General features: G+C 46.9%; 1 protein-coding gene across 4 annotated transcripts in view; it reads left to right on the top strand.

Moving 5' to 3' along the window:
* Positions 1–15,308, top strand: part of UNC13B (unc-13 homolog B) — a 242,061-nt gene extending 226,753 nt beyond the window's left edge. For 2 of the 4 annotated variants that reach the window (XM_028493840.1, XM_055087110.1), the window contains 17 exons: positions 1,232–1,359; positions 2,002–2,087; positions 6,593–6,719; positions 6,853–6,949; positions 7,180–7,323; positions 7,646–7,723; positions 8,194–8,271; positions 8,513–8,601; positions 8,840–8,992; positions 9,124–9,247; positions 9,358–9,414; positions 9,597–9,677; positions 10,600–10,747; positions 12,251–12,307; positions 13,123–13,215; positions 13,396–13,555; positions 13,720–15,308. In XM_028493840.1, coding sequence (XP_028349641.1) covers positions 1,232–1,359; positions 2,002–2,087; positions 6,593–6,719; positions 6,853–6,949; positions 7,180–7,323; positions 7,646–7,723; positions 8,194–8,271; positions 8,513–8,601; positions 8,840–8,992; positions 9,124–9,247; positions 9,358–9,414; positions 9,597–9,677; positions 10,600–10,747; positions 12,251–12,307; positions 13,123–13,215; positions 13,396–13,555; positions 13,720–14,005 — 1,986 coding nt within the window. In that variant the 3' untranslated portion in view covers positions 14,006–15,308. Of the gene's footprint in view, positions 1–1,231; positions 1,360–2,001; positions 2,088–6,592; positions 6,720–6,852; positions 6,950–7,179; positions 7,324–7,645; positions 7,724–8,193; positions 8,272–8,512; positions 8,602–8,839; positions 8,993–9,123; positions 9,248–9,357; positions 9,415–9,596; positions 9,678–10,086; positions 10,748–12,250; positions 12,308–13,122; positions 13,216–13,395; positions 13,556–13,719 lie in introns of those variants that run through there. The other 2 variants (XM_007111577.3, XM_028493841.2) reach the window with 2 other exon arrangements.
* Positions 15,309–21,058: the final 5,750 nt, after the last annotated feature.

The raw sequence follows: 21,058 nt of genomic DNA, 5'->3' as shown, positions 1-21,058 counted from the left end.
GTTGCGGCCTCTCCCGTTGCGGAGCACAGGCTCCGGACGTGCAGGCCCAGCGGCCATGGCTCACGGGCCAAGCCGCTCCGCGGCATGTGGGATCCTCCCAGACCGGGGCGCGAACCCGGTTCCCCTGCATCGGCAGGCGGACGCGCAACCACTGCGCCACCAGGGAAGCCCCCTCTGCCCATTTTTTAATCAGATTTTTTTTTTGCTATTGAGTTGTATGAGTTCCTTATATATTAATATTTTGGAAATTAACCCCTTATCGGATACCTGGTTTACAAATATTTAACACCATTCTGTAGGTTGTCTTTTTATTTTATTGATTGTTTCTTTTGCTGTGTAGAAACCTTTTAGTTTGATGTAGTCCCACTTACTGATTTTTGCTTTTGTCATATCTAAAAAATCATTGCCAAGACCAATATCAATGAGCTTTTTCCCTATGTTTTTTTCTAGGAGTTTTATGGTTTCAGGTCTTACATTTAAGTCTTTAATCCATTATGAGTTAATTTTTGTGGGTGGTTTGAGATAGGGGTGCAATTTCATTCTTTTCCCTGGGAATATCCAGTTTTCCCATTACCATTTATTGAAGAGACTATCCTTTCCCCATTGAGTATTCTTGGCTCTCCATGGTCTTTTCTTATCCAGCTAAGCAAATAACTTTCTAGATGCAATTCTTCCCCCTAATAACATTCAGGGAAGTTAAGGGAAGTTTTGCTTCACTGAAGGCTGGGCCAACCTGCATGCTAGGTCTGTTACGTAGCTCCTGCAGAACTTGAAGGAGCTTTTCAGAGTTGAGATGTACATGTGTGTGGTGGGGCAGGGGGTGATATTAGAGGAGGGCCATCACTAGAAGAGAAGGACTGCCAGTGGGGGTCACATGGAACTAGACCTACTTAGACTGGAGGGGCTGCGTACTTCAGCCAAGAAGTCACTATATCCATAGGTACTGGGAGAAGGAGGAAGGGGGACAGGCATCTTTATGCCTGACCAAGCTTGTCAGAACAGTGCCCTGGAGCTGAGGAGAGAAGTTCTCAAGGACAGACTCTTCGTGTCCAAGGACCTCCCAGTGGTCACACCTCTGATAGAACAGGTGTGGTCTTGTGGAAGACAGGCTGTAGGAGAGGAAGGGTCCCTGATTCTCAAGGAAGGGGCATGGAGTGGGGAAGAGAGAGAGGAAGACTCTCCATATTCTACTCTGACTCTCACTGTCTATCACCATCTCCCTGGGAACAAGAATCAGGAGCTACCTCCAGAGGAACAAGGGCCCAGCATTAGGAACCTGGATTTCTGGCCCAAACTCATCACGCTTGTTGTGTCAATCATAGAGGAAGATAAGAATTCCTACACACTCGTTCTGAACCAGTAAGTATCACCTCACTTGGCCCTGTCTGTTTGGTGGTTGGTTTGTCCATCTGTCTAACAGCCTCTTTCTTTCCTATCTCTATGTGTTTGCAGTGCCACCTCTTCCTCCTGTTCGTCCATCTGTCCCTCTGTCCCTTGTATCTGTCTGGGTAACTGTTTCTGGAGACAGGTGTGGAAACATAATGGGGGGCCCTGCCCAGACTGAGCCAGCTTCCCTCGAGTGAGAGACCTCTGGGAATGGCTGCCATAGGAGTCCCAGGGGATCCAGAGAGCATGTGTGTATATGTCTGTCTGCTATGAATAAAGTGGGCCTTCTTGTACCCACCTCCTTGCCCTTTCTCCTCCTGCTTATTTAGCCTGGGCCTGTCTTCCACCCTCAACACTTCTCCTCTTGGCCACAATTCCCTGCCTTCTAGGCATCATCTCCCCTAGGGCCACCTTGCCTGAGGGGATCCTCTGCCCCCACTTGTCCTACCACTGGCCCCTGGGTCCCTTTTCTGCAGTTTGAGCCTAGTAGCCCTGTTTCCTAGGCTTCTCCTCTCCTCGATCTGACCTCCAAGAACTAGGCATGTTAGCCTTGGAATCAATCAAATCAAATGGCTCTTGCCATGTTCTCTGACTGTGGCTTCTTCCGTCATCCAGGTTTCCTCAGGAGTTGAATGTGGGAAAAGTCAGCGCAGAAGTGATGTGGCAACTCTTTGCCCAAGACATGAAATATGCACTGGAGGGTAAGGGTGTGCCCAAGGCCGTGGGCTGCAGACCCCTAGTCCAAGCACCTTGTTTGCTGTCCCTTTCTTCTCCCAGACAGCTACAAGTTCTGGGTGAATAATACAGTGAGAAACTAGAGTGATTTTAGGCATGGTGGGTGATAGGCCTCAGGAGGCGCTGGGTAGGCAAAGCTTCAGCCAAAGGAATAATGGAAATTGCTGTGTGGATGTAGGTTCCTCCTTCCAGCTTTAGAGCAAGTGCCTATTTAAAACTTTCCCAGCCCAGAAATCAACCCTTCCCATGCTGGGTGTTCTCAAGTGGCCCGCTCACTAGAGAATGGTCTTATGAAACTTATCTTTACAGTTTTATAGACTCTCAGAACCTTATATACATAGATAGGTAAGGATTATTTTCTCATGCTGTAGACTGCCTGGCCTGACTTTCCTTGAAAGTTGTTCTGGATTGGTGTGACAAAGCCAGAAAGATACTTCTTCCCTCACTTCTCCTATAGAACAGGGTCACAGACCAATTATTACTCATCTTGTTCATTCAGCTTATTCTTTTATTCATTTCCCACTTTGGTCCACAAAGGTATCACTCTCTACCTGTATCAGACCTTCCCATTTATACCCATCTGTGCTCACTTATTTAGCTGCATTTCCTGTCTGTTTATATATGTTAAAACATATATATGTTTATATATAAATAAACATATATATGTTTAAAACAAACACAAAAGGTTTGAACTGCTTCAAGAGAAAGAACTAATGTTGACCTGGTTTCAAATCTCAGTTTAACCACCTACTCAACAGTGTGTTCTTAGACTGAGCTACTTAACTTTTGTGAGCTCCCATTTTCTCATCTGTAAAATGAGAGTGATGATAGCATCTATTTCATTGAGCTAATGAAGTAACTGAGATGTATGTGACATACTTAGCATACTGCCTGGCATTTATTAAAGGCTGATGAGCAGAGATGCAATGTTAACAAAGTAGTATTTTTATAAGATTTTACCTCAGTGGAAAATGGGGGCAGATGGAACAGGGAGAGACTGGAAGCAGAGTGCAGATAATGTAATCATTTAGGGCTGAGGGGATGGGGCTGGGATTAGAGCAGAGGAATTAGAGGAAGAACGCGATTTGATAGACATTGGAAGGAAGTTGTGACAGGGCTTAGTGATTGTCAGAATGGTGGAGGGCAAGAGAAAGGGAGACCTGTTTAATGAAAGGATAGTGTTGACTCCAACTGTGAAAATGCTATCATTCACCCAGTATTTTTAAAGTCAACTTTATTGAGGTGTAATATACATACAATAAAATAAAAACACTTTTAAGAGTGCAATTTGATGAGTTTTGACAAATAAGTACACCTGTGTAACCACTGTCCCAATTAAAATATAAACAGAAAGTTTCTTCATGCCCCTTCTCAGTAGATCCCCACCCCATTCACCAAGCGTATTGAGTATTTTCTTTGTGCCACGCGCTGTGCTAGTTGAGATGAATGAGGCATAGCCCCAGCCCTTGAGAAGCTCCCAGATCAGTCAAGACAACAGACCTATAAACTGGCAGTTACAATTCAAAGTTGTTAAGTGCTACCAAAGGAATAAGCATAGGGTGCTGAGAGGAGACCCATGTAACCTGGACCTGGGAGGAGCACCTGGGAAGGCTTTCTGGAGGAGGTGATGTACAAACTGACACCTGAAGGATGATAAAACTTAGCTGGTGGGGAGGGAGGGCATTAGTGACAGGGAAGGGAGAGAGAGGCATTTTAGGCAGAGGATACAGTATGTTCAGAGACCTGGGGTCTAGACAGAGCTGGCATGCTTGGGAAACTGGAAGCAGTAGTTCAGTGTGACGAGCACTTTAGAGTGTAGGGGAAGAGAGGAGTGAGAGGTGAAGATAGAGAAATAGGACAGAGCTAGATCATACAGGAGGTTTTAAGCCATGTTTAGGATTTTGGACTCTACCCTGAGGCAGTTGAGAGGCATTGAACAACAATCGCATGTTAAGAAAGGGATTAACGTAACTAGATTTTTAATATAGAAAGGCCACTCACTGTGACTACAGTATGGAGAATCGATTGGAGGAGGAAAGACCAGTTTGGAGACTATTGTGGTAATCCAGGTTAGCGAAGGTGGTAATGAGACCTAGACAGGTAAAAGTGTAACTAGAAAGAAATGGATAAATTCCAGAGAAGTTTTGGAGATGAAATCAACAGCGATTGGTGAGTTAATTGGATGTGAATAAAGAGGAAGAAGGAAGACTTGAGGATGATGCTCAGCATTGAACAAGAGGGTAAGATTAGTGTGTATACTCTGTTCAGCTTCAGCTGGAGATGTTAAAATGGCAAAAGGTGGTGACTGGAGTTAAACCCAGGCAAAGTGAGATGTTCCATCAAAGCCTTGTATAGACATTACCAGAACCGGGGAGATATCAGCAAGCTGGAAAGTTGAAATCATGAGGTTGAAAGAACTCTCCAAGGATGAAAGATGAATGGAGGGAGGATTGTGGCAGTCATGGGCAGGAGAAGGTTTAGATACCCTTCTGCCCCTTTGGACAGGTTAACCACGCCCTGATCACCACACCCCACCGTCAACAACCTCAAGCGACTACTGGATCATGACTCCATGGGAGTCTAACTATTGTTAGAATAGTTTAAAGTGTGCCCAGTGTTTCAGCAATCATCCTCTTAGTTTTTGTACCACAGAAGTTAATTAGAAATTGGGGTTTTAGGGCTTCCCTGGTGGCGCAGTGGTTGCGCGCCCGCCTGCCGATGCAGGGGAACCGGGTTCGCGCCCCGGTATGGGAGGATCCCACATGCCGCGGAGCGGCTGGGCCCGTGAGCCATGGCCGCCGAGCCTGCGCGTCCGGAGCCTGTGCTCCGCAACGGGAGAGGCCACAACAGAGGAAGGCCCGCATGCCACAAAAAAAAAAAAAAAAAAAAAAAGAAATTGGGGTTTTGGACCTGAGTACAGATGATGGATTGACAGAGAAAGTGAGAATTCTCTGTAAATACAGTTACTTGAAGTTCCCTAGAAGAAAGCAGTTAGGGAGCTCTGGAGTGATGGAGCAGCACTGCTTCACTTCTAGTGGGTTGTTGAACAGGAAGGAGGAAGGGCCCTGCTGGTGGTACCTTTTTACGTTTCTAGGTTCTTGGCCTGGTTTAAGGCCAGCAGGGCGGGAGAGAAGGGGCAAGCCCTGAGAGAGTCTCTCTGATGTCCCTGAGTTTTTCACTTTCTTTATTGTTCATTGGTGTCTCTGCTCTGTCACAAGCATCCACTGTCACTCGTATACGAACAGCCCTCTTTCTGGGTGGTAAGAACTTTTGGTCGTTTTCCCTTTACCTCTAGTCTTACACCTGTCTCCTCTTCTCTTGCTCACTGCTTCATAGAAGAGACTGCAAAAGCAACTTCGGGTTGAGATGGTGCTGCCTACAATGCCAGGAGATGAAACTCCTGGGACAAGGGAGCCTTTTGAGGCTGAATCCCGGGCTCCCATTTCCTCCTTGAGTGTCTGCTGTACTAATTCACAAGGGCCAGCTGCCCTAGACTGGCTGTTCTGCCTTGACATGGAGGAGCATAACCCATGGCAACTCTGAGTTGAGCAGTAGAGTTCCCAAGGACAATCATCTTCCCTTCTCTGTTGCTCAGTACTCTCCCCAGTTTGCTTGCTTTCACCATTGTTATATGTAAGCACACAGTTGGCTTTTATTGTTCAAATTAATGCTTCATCTCTAAAGGGGTAGATGAAGAAAGCCTGTGGGTGTGGCCAGTGCTAGACTCTCTGGGCAAGCTGTGGGTGAGCTTTATCCTAGATTTCCCAGAAGGCTCTGCAGATTCAGCTATATAACCTTTCAAGTCCATAAGCATCCCATTTTCTGTAGCAGGATGGCCCTTTCATCTGGCTGTGTTTCCAAACTGACTTATTTGCATACTTCTTTCAGAGTTCATTTTTCAGTGTCCCAGCTCTGCTCTGGGACCCTTCAGTTTACTTCAAGATTCTGTTACACCATGGCTGCTCAACTGCTCATTCTGTCAGCTCAGGCCCATTTTGGTTTTCCCTGTGTCTGTGTGGTTGTCAGTGACCCATTTATGTCATATACGACTGCTCATCTCATTTAAATCCATCTGAGGAAATGGCTCAGGTACTAGGACTAGAAAAGCCCTGGAAAACCGTCATGTCTCTCCAGTCCTGGGCAGTTTCCCCACTAATCAGCCTTAGCACCTACGTCCTTTTCTCCTCTTCTTCACCAGAGGCCAGTACCTCACTTGCATTTCCAAAAGCCAGCACAGGAAGACTGTGGGCCTTATCTGGGTGTCTGGCTTAGTCTCTAAAGAAAGATTTGGGCCAGGCTTTTAGCAGAGTACCCACTGTTAGAGAGAGATGGCTGTGAGGAGGTGCTTGGGAGTCACCCTTGTTCTCAGACGTTTGATAGAGCCACCTGACTAGATCTGCCGCCTTGGGAAAGCTCAGGAACCATGTCCTCTACTGCCAGGACCTGACCCAGCCTTCCTCCCCACCACTAGAGCATGAGAAAGACCGGCTGTGTAAGAGTGCTGACTACATGAACCTGCACTTCAAGGTGAAGTGGCTCCACAATGAATACATGCGGGATCTGCCTGCCCTCCAGGGGCAGGTGCCTGAGTACCCAGCGTGAGTCGTCATGTGGGAGCTGCAGAGGGAAGAGGGGCGCTTAGGGGTTGGACAAGGCCAGTAACCTTACAGTCAGGTACATGGTATATGCCAACCACTAGCTCCAACCCCCAATTTTCCTGCCTGGCTGCAGGTGGTTTGAGCAGTTTGTCCTACAGTGGCTGGATGAGAATGAAGATGTGTCCCTGGAATTTCTGCATGGGGCCTTGGAACGAGATAAGAAGGATGGGGTAAGTTGGGGGCTTGGGCTTCACAGGGGTCAGGCCAGGTCTCCCAGCAATTAGCTATCAGCAGAAGTTCCTGGGCTCTAGCCAGGATGGCTATCCCTGCCTTGTGGAGTCCGTAAGGAGGGCTGTCGAGGGCCGCTGAGCCACCCCTGCTGGGCAGAGAGCCCTTTAGAACCTTACAGACTTGGGAAAAGGTAGCAGCTGAAGATGACCCTGTGTGTGGCCTTCCTTAGTTCCAGCAGACATCAGAGCACGCACTCTTTTCCTGCTCTGTGGTGGACGTCTTCACACAGCTCAATCAGAGCTTTGAGATCATCCGGAAGTTGGAATGCCCAGACCCCAACATCCTTGCCCACTACATGAGGAGATTTGCTAAGGTGACCATGACCTTCCCTCCCCCTCCCCTCTTACCTCCATCACACTCACAGCCTAGCCACAGGCCTGAGCTCCACCCCTCTTTGTGATAGCCTTTGGGTTAAGCCTGGCATTACCCCATTCTCCTTTACTTGAGTCTGGGGCAGACAGGTGGGTTTGTTTCAGTGCTCTTCTGGGGTTGAGAGGGAGATTTGTCCCTTACTTTGACATTCCCCTTTGCATACCTCTTGTTACTGTTCTGGGATGAGAAGTACAACCTCAGGTAAGATCCTTGTGGGTAGAGCTAAGGGTTCCCTCTCCTTTCCTTTTCTCCTCTTTTCTCAGACCATCGGGAAGGTGCTGATGGAATATGCAGACATCTTATCAAAGAACTTCCCAGCTTATTGCACAAAGGAGAAAATGGTGAGGGTTAGGCTTTTTGCTTTTGAAGCTCTCCTCAGAGCTAAGGGTGGGGTGATTCTCCTGATTTGTGATTCCCAGCAGGGCTGTGCTTGAGATTATGCCACAAAATAATAAGAACCTGATGAGGAGTTCCTTTGTGCCTCCATTTGGTAGTTTATTCTCTACTGAGCTAGGCCTTTGCTTAGTCTTTCTTTCTTTCTTTTTAATACATTCAGAGAGTTATAAAGGGTAATCCCATGAACACCTGGGGCCCACCACCCAGCTTAAAAGCAGAAACATTTGCTTCTAGTCTTCATTCAAGGAGAGCTGTCTGCATTGGTTCCAGATCTCAGTGCTTAGGGAGAGACACATGTAATATGTGTTGTAAATTCCCTGTGGCTTTTGGAGTAATGTGAGAGAGGGAGGGACTCTAGACTGATGAGTTCTGTGCTGAATGGAGCCAAACTCAACACCTCCCTCTGTCCCCAAAGCCTTGCATCCTGATGAACAACATGCAGCAACTGAGGGTCCAGCTGGAGAAAATGTTTGAGGCCATGGGAGGCAAGGAGGTAAGTCTTAAGGTATGGGGTTGCTGCACTTTCCCTTTGTTCCTGAGCTCCCTGGCCACAGAACTCCACTCTCTCCTGACTGGATATAGACCAGGAGTTTAGCTTGGGGTCTGGAGTGGTTTGAGCTGAGAGATTTGAGTAGGCATTGGGATAGAGGCCCTAGGAGGGAGGAGTGGGGACACAGGAAGGGAGGAAAGCATAAGAGAACCAGCTTAGCCAAGCCTGCCTCCTGTGGATACAGTTGGACCCTGAAGCTGCAGACAGTCTGAAGGAGCTGCAGGTGAAACTGAGTACGGTTCTGGATGAGCTCAGCATGGTGTTTGGAAACAGGTCGGTGGTCCCAGAACACACGCCCTCAGAGCCAGGTGTGGTGCCTGGCCAATCCCAGATCCCGTGCCCCACACTCATCCACCCAGCTGCACATATGTGGATCTTCCCCCTCTTCCTGCTGGCTGTCCCTGTGGGAGCTACACCATGAGTATACTGGAGTGGGACCAAATAGCTGGTGCTGCTTTAGGGACAGTGTGCTTTTGGGGCAGGGAGGGCTGCACTGTGGGCACATGTGTAGTTTCCAGGTGCGGATTGATGAGTGTGTTCAACAAATGGCCGACATCCTGGGCCAGGTGCGGGGCCCAGGGAATGCATCCCCCAGCGCCCGGGCCTCAGTGACTCAAGATGCAGATAGTGTGCTCCGGCCCCTCATGGACTTCCTGGATGGCAAGTGAGTACAGCACTGAGGACTGTCTGTCCTGTAGGGACGAACAGGGCAGAAGCAGTCAGACAGAGGAGCCTCTCAGGGAGGGGGAGCTCTCAAGCACTCACCCCATCCTTACCTGTTGCCTGGTCCTGCAGCCTCACACTTTTTGCCACTGTGTGTGAGAAGACGGTCCTGAAGCGGGTACTGAAGGAGCTCTGGCGGGTGGTAATGAATACAATGGAGAGGATGATTGTTCTGCCCCCACTTACTGACCAGACGGTAAGGACACCTCCCTTCCACTTCATCCTGCTGTGTCTCCCTAAACCTGCTCCATGCTTCCTGATTGAGTTTGGAGTTCTCTGCTTTTGACTGATTTGCTCTCTGCCCAGGGCACCCAGTTGATCTTCACTGCTGCCAAGGAGCTGAGCCACCTTTCCAAACTCAAGGTACTCTGGATGTGTGGGGTCCTTCTGAGGCTGGGGGTTTCCTGGAAGGAAGGAAATTTGAGCTTTGAAGACTGAAGCAGAGGGGAAGGAGAGGAACATGTAGCTGTGGCTGACAGGTGGGGGAAAGACTTTGATGACAGCCATAAGCTGTCCTGATGCTGTTGCTTTCTCTGGGGTTCTAGGACCACATGGCGCGAGAGGAAACCCGGAGTCTCACTCCAAAGCAGTGTGCTGTCCTTGACCTCGCCCTGGACACCATCAAGGTGGAGACCTCCCCCTCCTCCAGACAACCTTACTACCACACCTTCTTGGTCCTGGCATTCCATTCTGCCAGATTAGGTGTCCCTCGGGCTCTTGCCACCCCACATCCAGAAGAGAGTGATTTCTGTGTCCATATCTTTCTCTGCTATTCCATATTCCTGCTGGGGACCAACCAAAAAGGTACCTCCTGTGGGTCTCAGGTGAATCGCCACGGACCTAGAACATTATTCTTAGGTTCTGTGGACAGTTTAGTTCACTTTGTACCTCATTGTCATTCATGAATATTTCCCACGGGGAATTAATCTTCCAGATCCTAATACCCGACATCTGGCTGACCTCTTCACTTATGTTTAAAATCATTTGGGTTTCGAAGGACTTTTTTTCCTCTTACACATTCATTTATTCAACCAGGCAACATGTGTTCTGGGCACTATACACTATGAAGGATGCAGAGAGAATCAGATATGGTTCCTAGCATCAAGATACTTATAACCTGGTAAAGTGATAAATAAGGCAGGTACGTGTGGGCTGTGATTTAGGGCACTTTGGAGAGGTATGTCATAGGTTTAAAGTGCTCTAAGGGTTCCCAGGGGTAAAGCAACACTTCTGACTACTCTCTTCCTGAAATGCTTCTGTCGCATATCTTTGTCCAGATGGATTCATCCTTCAAGCATCACGTCCAGAAACGTGGCCATCCCTTACCACTCCTGCCAGATATTCAAATAATACTCTTCACCTGAGAGACTATGACTCTGGCTCTGTGTGGTATTCCTGATATTGTTGTTTATTGAATGCCTCACCACCCTCTTCCAGCATCTTCACTGAGCCTCTGCTCAGATGTCATTTCTCTGAGTTACATTGTTGGAGAGCTGCCTCTCTAAGGGGATGAGGCAGTAGCAGTTAGCAGTTATTCTTGTCTTTCAGCAATACTTTCATGCAGGAGGCAATGGGCTGAAGAAAACCTTCCTGGAGAAGAGCCCAGATCTGCAGTCCCTACGCTATGCCCTGTCTCTGTACACACAGACCACAGACACACTCATCAAGACCTTTGTGCGCTCACAGATTGCCCAGGGTAAGGCCTAAGGGCTTTGGGTCCCCCCCTCCCCTCCCTGATACATCTCTGTCCCTAGGGAGTTAGTATCCTGTAGCCCTCAGGGAGGATCCAAGTACTTCTTCAGAAAGCCCTTCAAACTCAGACACCAGGATTTCTTGATGGATCCCAGTACTTACCCCCACCCCACACCCATACCAGATAGGAGAATCACAGAGACCTGGGAAATGTGCCTGAGCTTTCTTTTCCCAGACATCATCTGGCCAGTGCATGTGTGTTGAGCTCAAGGAGTATACCCTGTTTGGTAGGAAAAATCTGTGAGGAAGCCTTGAGAATGAGTGGTTGAGACACTCATGAAGACTCATAGCTTTGGGAGCCTAAGTTGGAAGCTGTCCAGGGGAGAGAAAGCAAAAGACTTTCCAGGTTCTCCAGTGTGGGTGAGGAGAAGACTAAGAAAGGCAAACCACGGGAGCAGTTGAAGGGAGGATGCAGATCATGGGGCTCCGCAGAGCTGAGACTCCGGCCTCATGGGTGATGCTAGTGCACAGGGAACCCAGGCAGCTGATTTCCTCCCAGTGACTTCCAGTTCTCAGAACCCCTCCCTGCCTCCAGGCAGGCCCATTCATAACAAAACACATCTGCCTAGACATGGCTCAGACTGAAATTCTGACCCTCACCCTGGGAAGGTCCTCCTGGAAAGGACCTTCAAGGCGTAGTTGTTGTTGCTCCTTCCAGGGAAACCTGGGCATGCTGTCTGGAGGAGTGAACCTGGTGGAGGGGGGGAGTGGGAAGGCTTAGGCCTTACTGAGCTGTGGATCTGGAGCACAGAGCTGACCCAGAGGGGAAGAGGGGTCTAAGCAGTTAGGATAGAGTTGATGGAAGGTGAAAAATACAAGGGACCTGCAGTACTGCTCCGTTTTGCACGTATGTTCTTATTTCAAGTCCAGAGTGAGAAGAAGACAGAGCAAGAGAAGTTATGAGCCTTGCTCAAGGAGACGGGGATCTTTCACAGAGCTGAGTACATGTAAAGGCCTGTAACATCAGGGAGGATAGGAGTTAATCCAAAAGGCCTTTTGGAAACATTGAGCTTTAAGCTACATATAAAGATGAGGAGAGGCTGGAATGGGCACACATGAAGTAACAGCAGGCAGGGGTGGTGACTGCAGGGAGGATGCAACTGTGAGTGTACGTTTTCTACCCACTGCTTTCTCATTTAAGGGCCTAGGAAATTAGAGCCTACAACTTTCTCTTTTGTGCCCTGTGGGTCTCAGAAACCTTCTCTCTGTATGTTCTACTGCTTCCGTCCATGATTTGGTTGATCTTCAAACTGTTAAGTATAATTTGGAGCATTTGAGCATTGACCCCAGTTCTTTGACCTCTCTCTCTCCACCCTACCCCATCTCTGTGCTCCCTCAGAATATGTGTAGAGCTGCTCTGAATGGCTGTTCACTCCTTAGACCTCTAACTGATTCTTCTTTCTCTGTCCTATTGCTGCTGCCTCTTGACTTGCCTGTCCTCACTCAGTGCATGATGGGAAAGGTATTAGGTTTACTGCTAATGAGGACATTCAGCCGGAAAAGGGTACGTTATATACCATGCAGATGTGAATCTAATATGGGCTAACACTGTCCCCTGTGAACTAGAATGAGCTGCTTATGTTGGGGCTGGGGGAACCAGGTGTCAAAGTTCAGAGGCTCTATCCCAAGTTTCAGAGATGGGCAGTGTATTCATACAGTCTGAGACAGGGTTAACAATAGCTGTCCTCAGAATTCCCCCACCCCTCCATCTAAGGACAAAGAAGTTTTATCTGGGGTGTAGGGTACTGGTGTTTTCCCAAAATAGAGTGAGGCCTCTGCTGAGGGGAGGCTGAAAATTGGCCAGAGGGACTGGGGAGCTGTTTGCAGAGAGGTCCAGGTTTGAGTAGGAAAAAGTCACTCTGTACGGGGCAGCCTCCCAAGAAGGGGCCTCCGCAGGCGGGAAGGTGCTGCTTTTGGCTAGATGGGACCCGCATTGTTCTGCTGAGACACCATGGGGTGGACATAACTCTCAGACAAAAACACAGGGTGGCAGCACTGCCCTTTTCCAGCATCTTTCAATGAAAAATTCTGCAGGCTAGGAGAGGTTTGGGGAACCTGAGAGATTCCAGGTGCAGTTTTGGAAGAGGTTTCGCCTAAGATGTTGTCACCCTGATTTGTATTTTAATACATAGTCTCATTCTTTATCCCCGTTCTTTTCCTTCTCCCGTTACTTACTTCCCCATAGCTTCTGTGGGTGATTACTTCTTGCTTTAGGATGTAGGATAGTAGCCTCCCAACTCCACGGCTTTACCCGGAATAATTAGGCCTAAAGTCTTAAAGTTCTCCAATGGGGGAATCATCTGTCCATCTGTCCCTCAGGGTCCGGTGTGGATGATCCTGTGGGAGAAGTCTCTATTCAGGTGGACTTGTTTACACATCCTGGAACTGGGGAGCACAAGGTCACAGTGAAAGGTGAGTGGCATGGACTTACAGACCTCAGACCTTTTCTTGCCCAGTGGCCTCATCAGTCAAAGGCAGGGACTGCTTATCCCAGCCTTTCAGCTTAGCCCTCCTCCAAGGGGAATGCCACCCGGGGCTCAAGAACTGGGAATGCTTGATGGGATCTCTCACAGGTTTCCCATGTTTGTGCAGTGGTGGCTGCCAATGACCTCAAGTGGCAGACAGCCGGTATGTTCCGGCCCTTTGTGGAAGTAACCATGGTTGGCCCTCACCAAAGTGATAAGAAGAGGAAGTTCACAACCAAGTCAAAAAGCAACAACTGGGCCCCCAAGTACAATGAGACATTTCACTTGTAAGTTATGGGATGGGGGCCTGAAGGACTCTGGGATGGGGGTGATCTGGGGCATAAGAATTGAGAGGGGAGAGAAGGGATGGGCTGGATGGCAGCTGGGGTGAATTCATTTGAGGACGTCCTCAGCTCTGGTCTCCCACCTTCCATCTACCCTGTGCTCACAGCCTCCTGGGAAATGAAGAGGGGCCAGAAGCCTATGAGTTGCAAATATGTGTGAAGGATTACTGCTTTGCCCGGGAGGATCGTGTTCTGGGGCTGGCTGTGATGCCTCTGAGGGACGTGGCAGCCAAGGGCAGCTGTGCCTGTTGGTGCCCCTTGGGCCAGAAGATCCACATGGATGAGACAGGCATGACCATTCTCCGGATTCTGTCTCAGAGGAGCAATGACGAAGTGGCCCGAGAGTTCGTGAAGCTCAAATCGGAGTCTCGTTCCGTGGAGGAGGGGAGCTGAGCACCTAGGCTCCTGTGCCAACCAGATGGCACCAGTTCCACAAGTCAGGGCTAATGGGAGTTACTGTGTATCTTAGGGTCCTCGTAGTCAAGAGGCTGACTCATTCTGTTAAGGCCGTTTAAGGAAAAGTTTGGGGTGGTGCGAGTATGGCTTTGCATAGAAAGGGTCATGAGTCCCTGACCAGCAGGTCTGTGATGCTGGGAGCTGGGCTGTGGGGGGTTACCAGGCAGGGAGATTTTCCACAGAGGGGCAGACGTTTCTGAGAGTGTCAGCCATTCTTGGCAGAGGTTCTTCCACTCCCACACCCCTTCTCTACCCCTCTCCATACCACACCTTATCCAGTTAGATCCGTACATACCAATCATTAGAAGAACAAGTTTAGAGGGCCTGGAGCTTGTGCCTAATTAGGTAAGTAATCATTTGAGTCTACAGGTATTGCTGAGCCCTGCGGTCTGGATTGGAGTATGGCCAGGGCAGGAGCACACAGAATAGAATTCAGCCTGTCCCTTGAGCAGAATCTACTGGTGTAGAGTAGCTCAAGTGAGTACAAGGCATTGAAACTGAACCAGAAACCTTTCAGAAATGAGCTCTGCTAATCCCTTGCCCAGATTATCTGTCATGAGTAGAACCAGGTTCCCACGGTGCTTCAGAGCCCTGAGCAGAATTTCTTTGGAACCCAAGCACCAGGGGCCACCTGCCCAGGAGTCCCCAGGAGTCCTCCTACCTCACTCCTTTAGGAAGAGGAGTGATGCTTCAGGACATGAGAGGCTCTTCTTAAGTGTATGTACCTGAGAGCTAGTTGAAGGATCCAGGAGAGAGGACTGTATTTTCTTCGTGAATAAGCCCTGAACAAAGCCAAAAGTTGTGGAAATCAATCTAGAGAGTCCTCTTCACCTATGGCCACTGCCTTCTGGCAGTCCTCCCCCTTGCAGAAAGAATCCAGCCTTTGTCCTCACTCCCTTTCATCTAGGTCAGCTGCAGTTCCCCTCATAGACGTTCAACCCTACAGAAGGAACTTGGACTGTGATTCCTCTGTACCGGCTGGATGAAGGGGGGGGCCTCAACACTCCCTGGGAGATCAGAGACAAACTTTTTCCAGAAGGTCATGCGGACTTCCCAGGCCCCTTGCTCAGAGAAGGGCCTTCTATAACCTCAGTAGCAGCCTCTTGGACTTCCTGAGGACTCTGCATTGTCCATTGGCCATTACGTGAAATAAGAAACTAGGAATCTTTGCTGTTTTAAATTGTTGTATGTGCCATTGTTACAAGAGATTATTGGCTAGTCTGTAATAAATTATCTTATAGCAGGCTTTGGGGTCTGATAATTCTGTTAAAGTGTAGAAAGCTGTAGAAATGACTTCCATATATAATGATAGGTTTTAGACAAGTGGTCCCTTCCTGCTCTCCACCCGCCACCGCCCCCCCCCCCAAGTGGTGGAGCCTCAAACCGCTGGGGGAGAGGGGGCAGATTTCTGAGAAAGGGGACGTGGTTGGAGGCGGGCTTGGGGTGGAGGGGCGTGGCCGGAGGCGGGGCTCTACTCTGGCCGGATCGTGTGGCTCCGGGGCACCTGCGCACAAAGGTGCGTTAAGATGGCGGTCGCTGGAGTCGGTAGCTGCGGAGCGATGGTGAGCAAGAGGCGCCCGAAGGTGGCGCCCGAGGAGAGGGTATCGCCTTTCCCCTCCCAACACTGGAGACCGTACCCCCATACTATCTCGCATTCCTAGCACGCTGTATACTTCCCAACAGCTGTCCGTCTTCATACTTTCTTGTAAACTGTTCTCCCAGTACTCCCCATCCCCATACTCGAGTATACGGGTTTCCTAGATGCTCCAGAGAAGACTTACCTGCCCAGATACCCAGCAAAGGGGATCTTTATCCCCCAAATACCTCCCAGAGGGCATCCATTTATCTGGTTACCTCATAAAGCAGATACCCCCACAACCTCCAGCTAAGGTACATTCCAATTAACTCAGGGAGTTTTGTCCACTTTTCCAGCACTATCCAGATTGTCTGAGAGGGAAGCCATGAATCCTGTACCATATTTGACTTGAAAGTGGCACATTTGCTCTCATTCCTCTGTCATATGGAGCAGGAAACCTACTTCATAAGGAAAAGTCAAACTCTGGCTGACTAGCTTACAAAAGGCTTGCAGATTTGAATCAGTAGCTAACTTTTTAAAACCAGATTTTACGTTTTAAAAATGTTTCTAGCTTTTGAGGAAAAAAATCAGAATAACTATTAACTCTTAGCTGACATTCCCACAAAGTGACAGGTGGCTGGAGCTGAGAAGCAACTAGCAAATTAGTTTTCTGTAGTTCATTATAGACTCCATTACTCCTTATTTTGTCATTCTGAGCTTTACATTATTTCCCTGGTATGTGGTAGACACTTGAGTTGTGATCCCTGATACAAGACTTTTGGTAATTTTCTGTGCCAATACTTCGAGCTCTTAATGGAAACTGAAATCCAAAGAGGTTGGTTATATGTTATATATGTTTAGGTTATCTTTGGTTTCTGTGATGCCCTAGTTAAGATCAGAGATCATACTAGTAGCTAAAACCCAGGGTGAAGTCTGTATTAAAGTGTTTTTTATAAGAGAATTCAATCAAAATATCTGCAGTTAGCTTCCTGGTGCATTTGATCTTGAAGAAATCGTGTGCCAACTCCCCTCTGGTGGGATCAGGCCAAGAACAAGGCGTTGTTTCTCTTTGAACAGCTGGTTTTAAAAGGGCCTGGCTCTGGTCTGTACCAGAAGTGATGTCTCAAAAGTGCCATCTCCTTCACTCCAGAATGCATAGATCGTAACCCTCTTCTCTGTGGGAAATAACAGGCCTTGTAGTATCAAGAGTTGTGGGTATTCTGCAGGCTGTATCTAATCAGAAGTAGAATAGAAGTACCTTTAATAGTGGATTTTTTAAAAAGCAAAATCATTTCTATCGGCATAAGTATATAACTCACCTAGTCATTGTGAATATTTGGACTAGCTCCGTGAATGCACCTCACATATCTTGAAGCAGAATGGCTAAGCTGAAGAAGCAACATGGAGTAGTGAAGATGGTATTGAAGTGGGAGTCAGAAAACATGAACAGTAGTCTCAGCTCTGCTACATACTTCTCAGGGGACCTTGACTTTTAACTTTTCAGAGGCTGTTGCTTGCATCTATTAAATGGACTATGAATTCCTGCCATGTTTACTTCAGAGGGATCAAATGGGCTTATTTAAATGTGAAAACGCTTTGAAAACTATACTGTACATGTATAAGGGATTATTGTCATTATTACAAATGATCCTCTGAGCTCTGATAACTTCCAAGGAACTTGTCTTGCTGTGTCCTGGGTTCAAGATCAATAAATATTTGCTGAACACATAATATGTGCCAGGTACTCATCTAGGCATGGAGCCTAGCACTGAACAAAACAAAAACCCTTGTATGAATTTAGGAGTGGGTTATCAGCATGTTGAGTGCCTACTAAGTACCTAGCACAGTATCACAGCATGGTGAAGTAATAGAGAGAATCTAGATGATGAACTTAAGTCTGCCACTGTACAGCTGTGAGAGAGTCTTTCCCTATGTGAGCCTGAACCTTCCCATCTGTAAAATAAGGTGGTTAGACAAGGTAAACTCTAAGGTTCTTTCGAGCTAAAATATGTTTGTTTGGAGATTATAATTGCTAAAGTTCCCTACCCCTAATGAGCTTATTGCCCTGCCAGCAAGGTCAGACTAACACAAGGACAACAGAGTGCTAATGTCACACTAGATTCAGCATAATAATGGTAACAGCAGCGTTGCTCTGTAGGTAATAGAGTATTTAGAGAGACTTCTTAGAAGGCCATGTAGACATGGAAGTATGGGAAGATTCAGATTAGAGGAGAGGAAGGAGACTTGACTGTAGATACTGGAAATTGAATGAATGTAAGAACAAAGGAGAAGAATAACATGCTATTTATTGTTTTCCTAGTGTATCAGTCAGAGTCCTTGCAGAAAAAGTTTGTGCATTCAAAAGAATTTAATTGAAGAGATTTTTACCAAAGGATGATTTACAGAGGTATGGTCAGTGTTAACAGAAACTAGAAAAAAATGGTGAAACCCAAAAGTGGTGAGTCAGTAGCACTCCTAGGCCTCAAGGGAAAGAAAGGGAAGTGTTGCTACCAGGGCCCAGTTAGAACTACAATCTGAAAGACGGACTGCCTGACAAGAGCAAGAACTTAGACAAGGCAGCATGGAAGTAGAGAAATAAATGCCCTAACCTTTCTCCTCTTGCCCTCTGGTCTCCAGCTACCACCTTCAAGAAGCCCAGGGGCTAGGTAGTCTGGGTAATGTAGGTCATAGAGGTCAGCTTCCCAGAACAGGGCAGAGGGAGTTGGCTGGGAGGAGGCACAGCAAACAGAATAACCAGCATAAAAGGTATCTAGGGAAGGAAAAGTCACCACTATGGACTCTTTCCAATAAAGCTTTCCCTCTGTTCAAATTCAGAAATCTACTGTAAGACTTAGTCTCCTTAGTTGTGAAATGGTGATAGAGCAATGCCTTTGTCCCGGAGTGATTGTGAGGATTCTATGATATGACACATGAAAGTGCCTGGCACAGGGCATGATACATGCTGGAGGCTCAGTATATTTTAGTTCCTTCCTTCCTGCACATGCTTAAATGGCTCCTTGGCTGAAATATTTTTCCAGTCATAGTTTCAGTGTGGCTGGAACAGAGTGAATGAAGGGGAGAATAGTAGGAGAAGAAGTCAGAGCCCATGGTAATGACTTTGGCTTTTAACAGAGTAAGGTAGAAAGTCACTGGAAAGTTGTGTGACTTCTGATATCAAGGTTCCTATTATTCACTAGGGCATCACTTCTCCGTTCAAAAATATTTATTTAGAACATACCACCTGCTGGATACTGTTTTAGGCACTGGAGGTGCGTTGCTATATAGTCCCTACCCTCAAGGATAATGTGGTCTTTAAAGGAGACAGATGACTTCAACTTAAAGTATAAATGTTAAGATACAAGTGAACATAGAAGCTCATAGTAAGGGAGCTCATAGTAAGGACATAATCTTTGGGGCATCTGAAAGGCTTCCTGAGCAAGATGATGTAAACTGAATCTTAACTGTAGAGCTTAACCAGGTCTAAACAGAGGGAAATGAAGTTCTAGGAATTTGGAGTAGTATGTGCACTTGGCACTTGGCTTAAAAAAATAAAGTTGGTAATGAGCTGGGAATTGCAGGTAGCTTATGTCACTGGACATTTGGCTTTGTGTAGGAGGATGGTGAGAGATAAGACTAGAGAAGTAAGCAGAGGCCAGGTCATGAAGAGAAATTTAGACTTTATCCTGAAGGCAATGGTAGGTTTTTAAGCAAAGATAACTCACTCTGGCAAGATAAGAAGAGACAGTTGAAGGGGGGTTGAGGTGGAGGGTGGGAAGGTACGAAACTGGAGACTGTGAGGCTTATGATGGTGGCCTGAACTTAAGTAGAAGCTTTGGGGATAGTTGTAGAGGACTATTCCAAGTTAACTTTTTATTTATGAGGAAGAACGTACAGAATTTCATGATTAATTGTAAGTGGGAGAATGAAAGAGAGCATTGTCAGAGATGACTCTCAGGTTTCTGGCTTGGGCAACTAGGTAAATGGTAAGACTAGTAACATGTTCAAAGACAGGAAATATAAGAGAAAGCACAAATTTTGGGTGTGTGGGAGGTGGAGAATAGAGATAATTTCAGTTTTGTAAATGTAGATTCTTTATTGTAAAATGCACATTATGTAAAATTTACCATTTGAAAGTGTACAATTCAGTGACATTAAGTATGTTCACAGTGTTGCACAGCCATCATTACTATCCAGTTCCAGAACTTCTTCATCACCCCAAAAGTAAACCCCATCCCTATTAAGCAGTCACTCCTCAATACACGTAGATTTTGAGGCAATTGTGTGACATCCAAATACAGATGTTAAGTAGATATTTGGATATGTACTACTGAAGCTCAGAATAAAAATTCAGGCTGAAGATACATATTTTTGAAACATTAGCATACAAGTAGGGATTCTCAACCTGGGGCCTATGGACTTGAGTGAGAATCTCTGAATGTCTTGAATTGGATATAAAATGTATATGTATACATATATATGTTTATTTTTATGAAGTGTCTATAGCATTAATTAAATTCCCAAAGGAATTTCTTTTTTTTTAATGAATTTACTTTATTTTTTAAATTGTTGGCTGTGTCGGGTCTTCGTTGCTGCAAGCAGGCTTTCTCTAGTTGCGGCAAGCAGACTTCTCATTGCAGTGGCTTCTCTTGTTGAGGAGCACAGGCTCTAGGCGTGCGGGCTTCAGTAGTTATAGCTCACAGGCTCTAGAGCGCAGGCTCAGTAGTTGTGGCACACGGGCTTAGTTGCTCCGCGGCATGTGGGATCTTCCCAGACCAGGGCTTGAACCCGTGTCCCCTGCATTGGCAGGCGGATTCTTAACCTCTGTGTAACCAGGGAAACCTCAAAGGAATTTCTTAACCTGAACAAAGTTACTAACCACTGACAGACAGACAGATATATAGATAGAGATATATAGATTTTTTTTTAATGAGGCCATGGGGTGGGTAAGAAAACTCAGGGAAAGTGAATAGTGAGAAAAGAAGAATGAGAATGGGACCCTGGGTAATGTGTAAGGTACAGAGAGATCCAAAGGGTGTTCTCTTTGAGTACAAGAAACAAAATTCATGTCTGCCTCAAGATAGGTAAAGGCTTTTAAAGGCAATGTTGTTTCCTACTTGCTAGATGTACCTCATTGGTTGTCTCTGTCAAATGCCCAAACACATATTTGTGCTGTAAAATAGATTGTCTCCTTACCTGACTAGCCATAACTTCTTCCTGAGTAGTCTTTTTTTTTTTTTTTAAAGAAGATGTTGGGGGTATGAGTTTATTTATTTATTTATTTATTTTTGCTGTGTTGGGTCTTCGTTTCTGTGTGAGGGCTTCCTCTAGTTGTGGCAAGTGGGGGCCACTCTTCATCGCGGTGCACGGGCCTCTCACTATCGGGGCCTCTCGTTGCGGAGCACAGGCTCCAGACG

The sequence above is a fragment of the Physeter macrocephalus genome, chromosome 9 (assembly GCF_002837175.3).
Source record: "Physeter macrocephalus isolate SW-GA chromosome 9, ASM283717v5, whole genome shotgun sequence".
Lineage (NCBI taxonomy): Eukaryota > Metazoa > Chordata > Mammalia > Artiodactyla > Physeteridae > Physeter > Physeter macrocephalus.
Note: the sequence above shows the minus strand (reverse complement) of the source record. Positions and strands in the feature narration are given on the sequence as shown.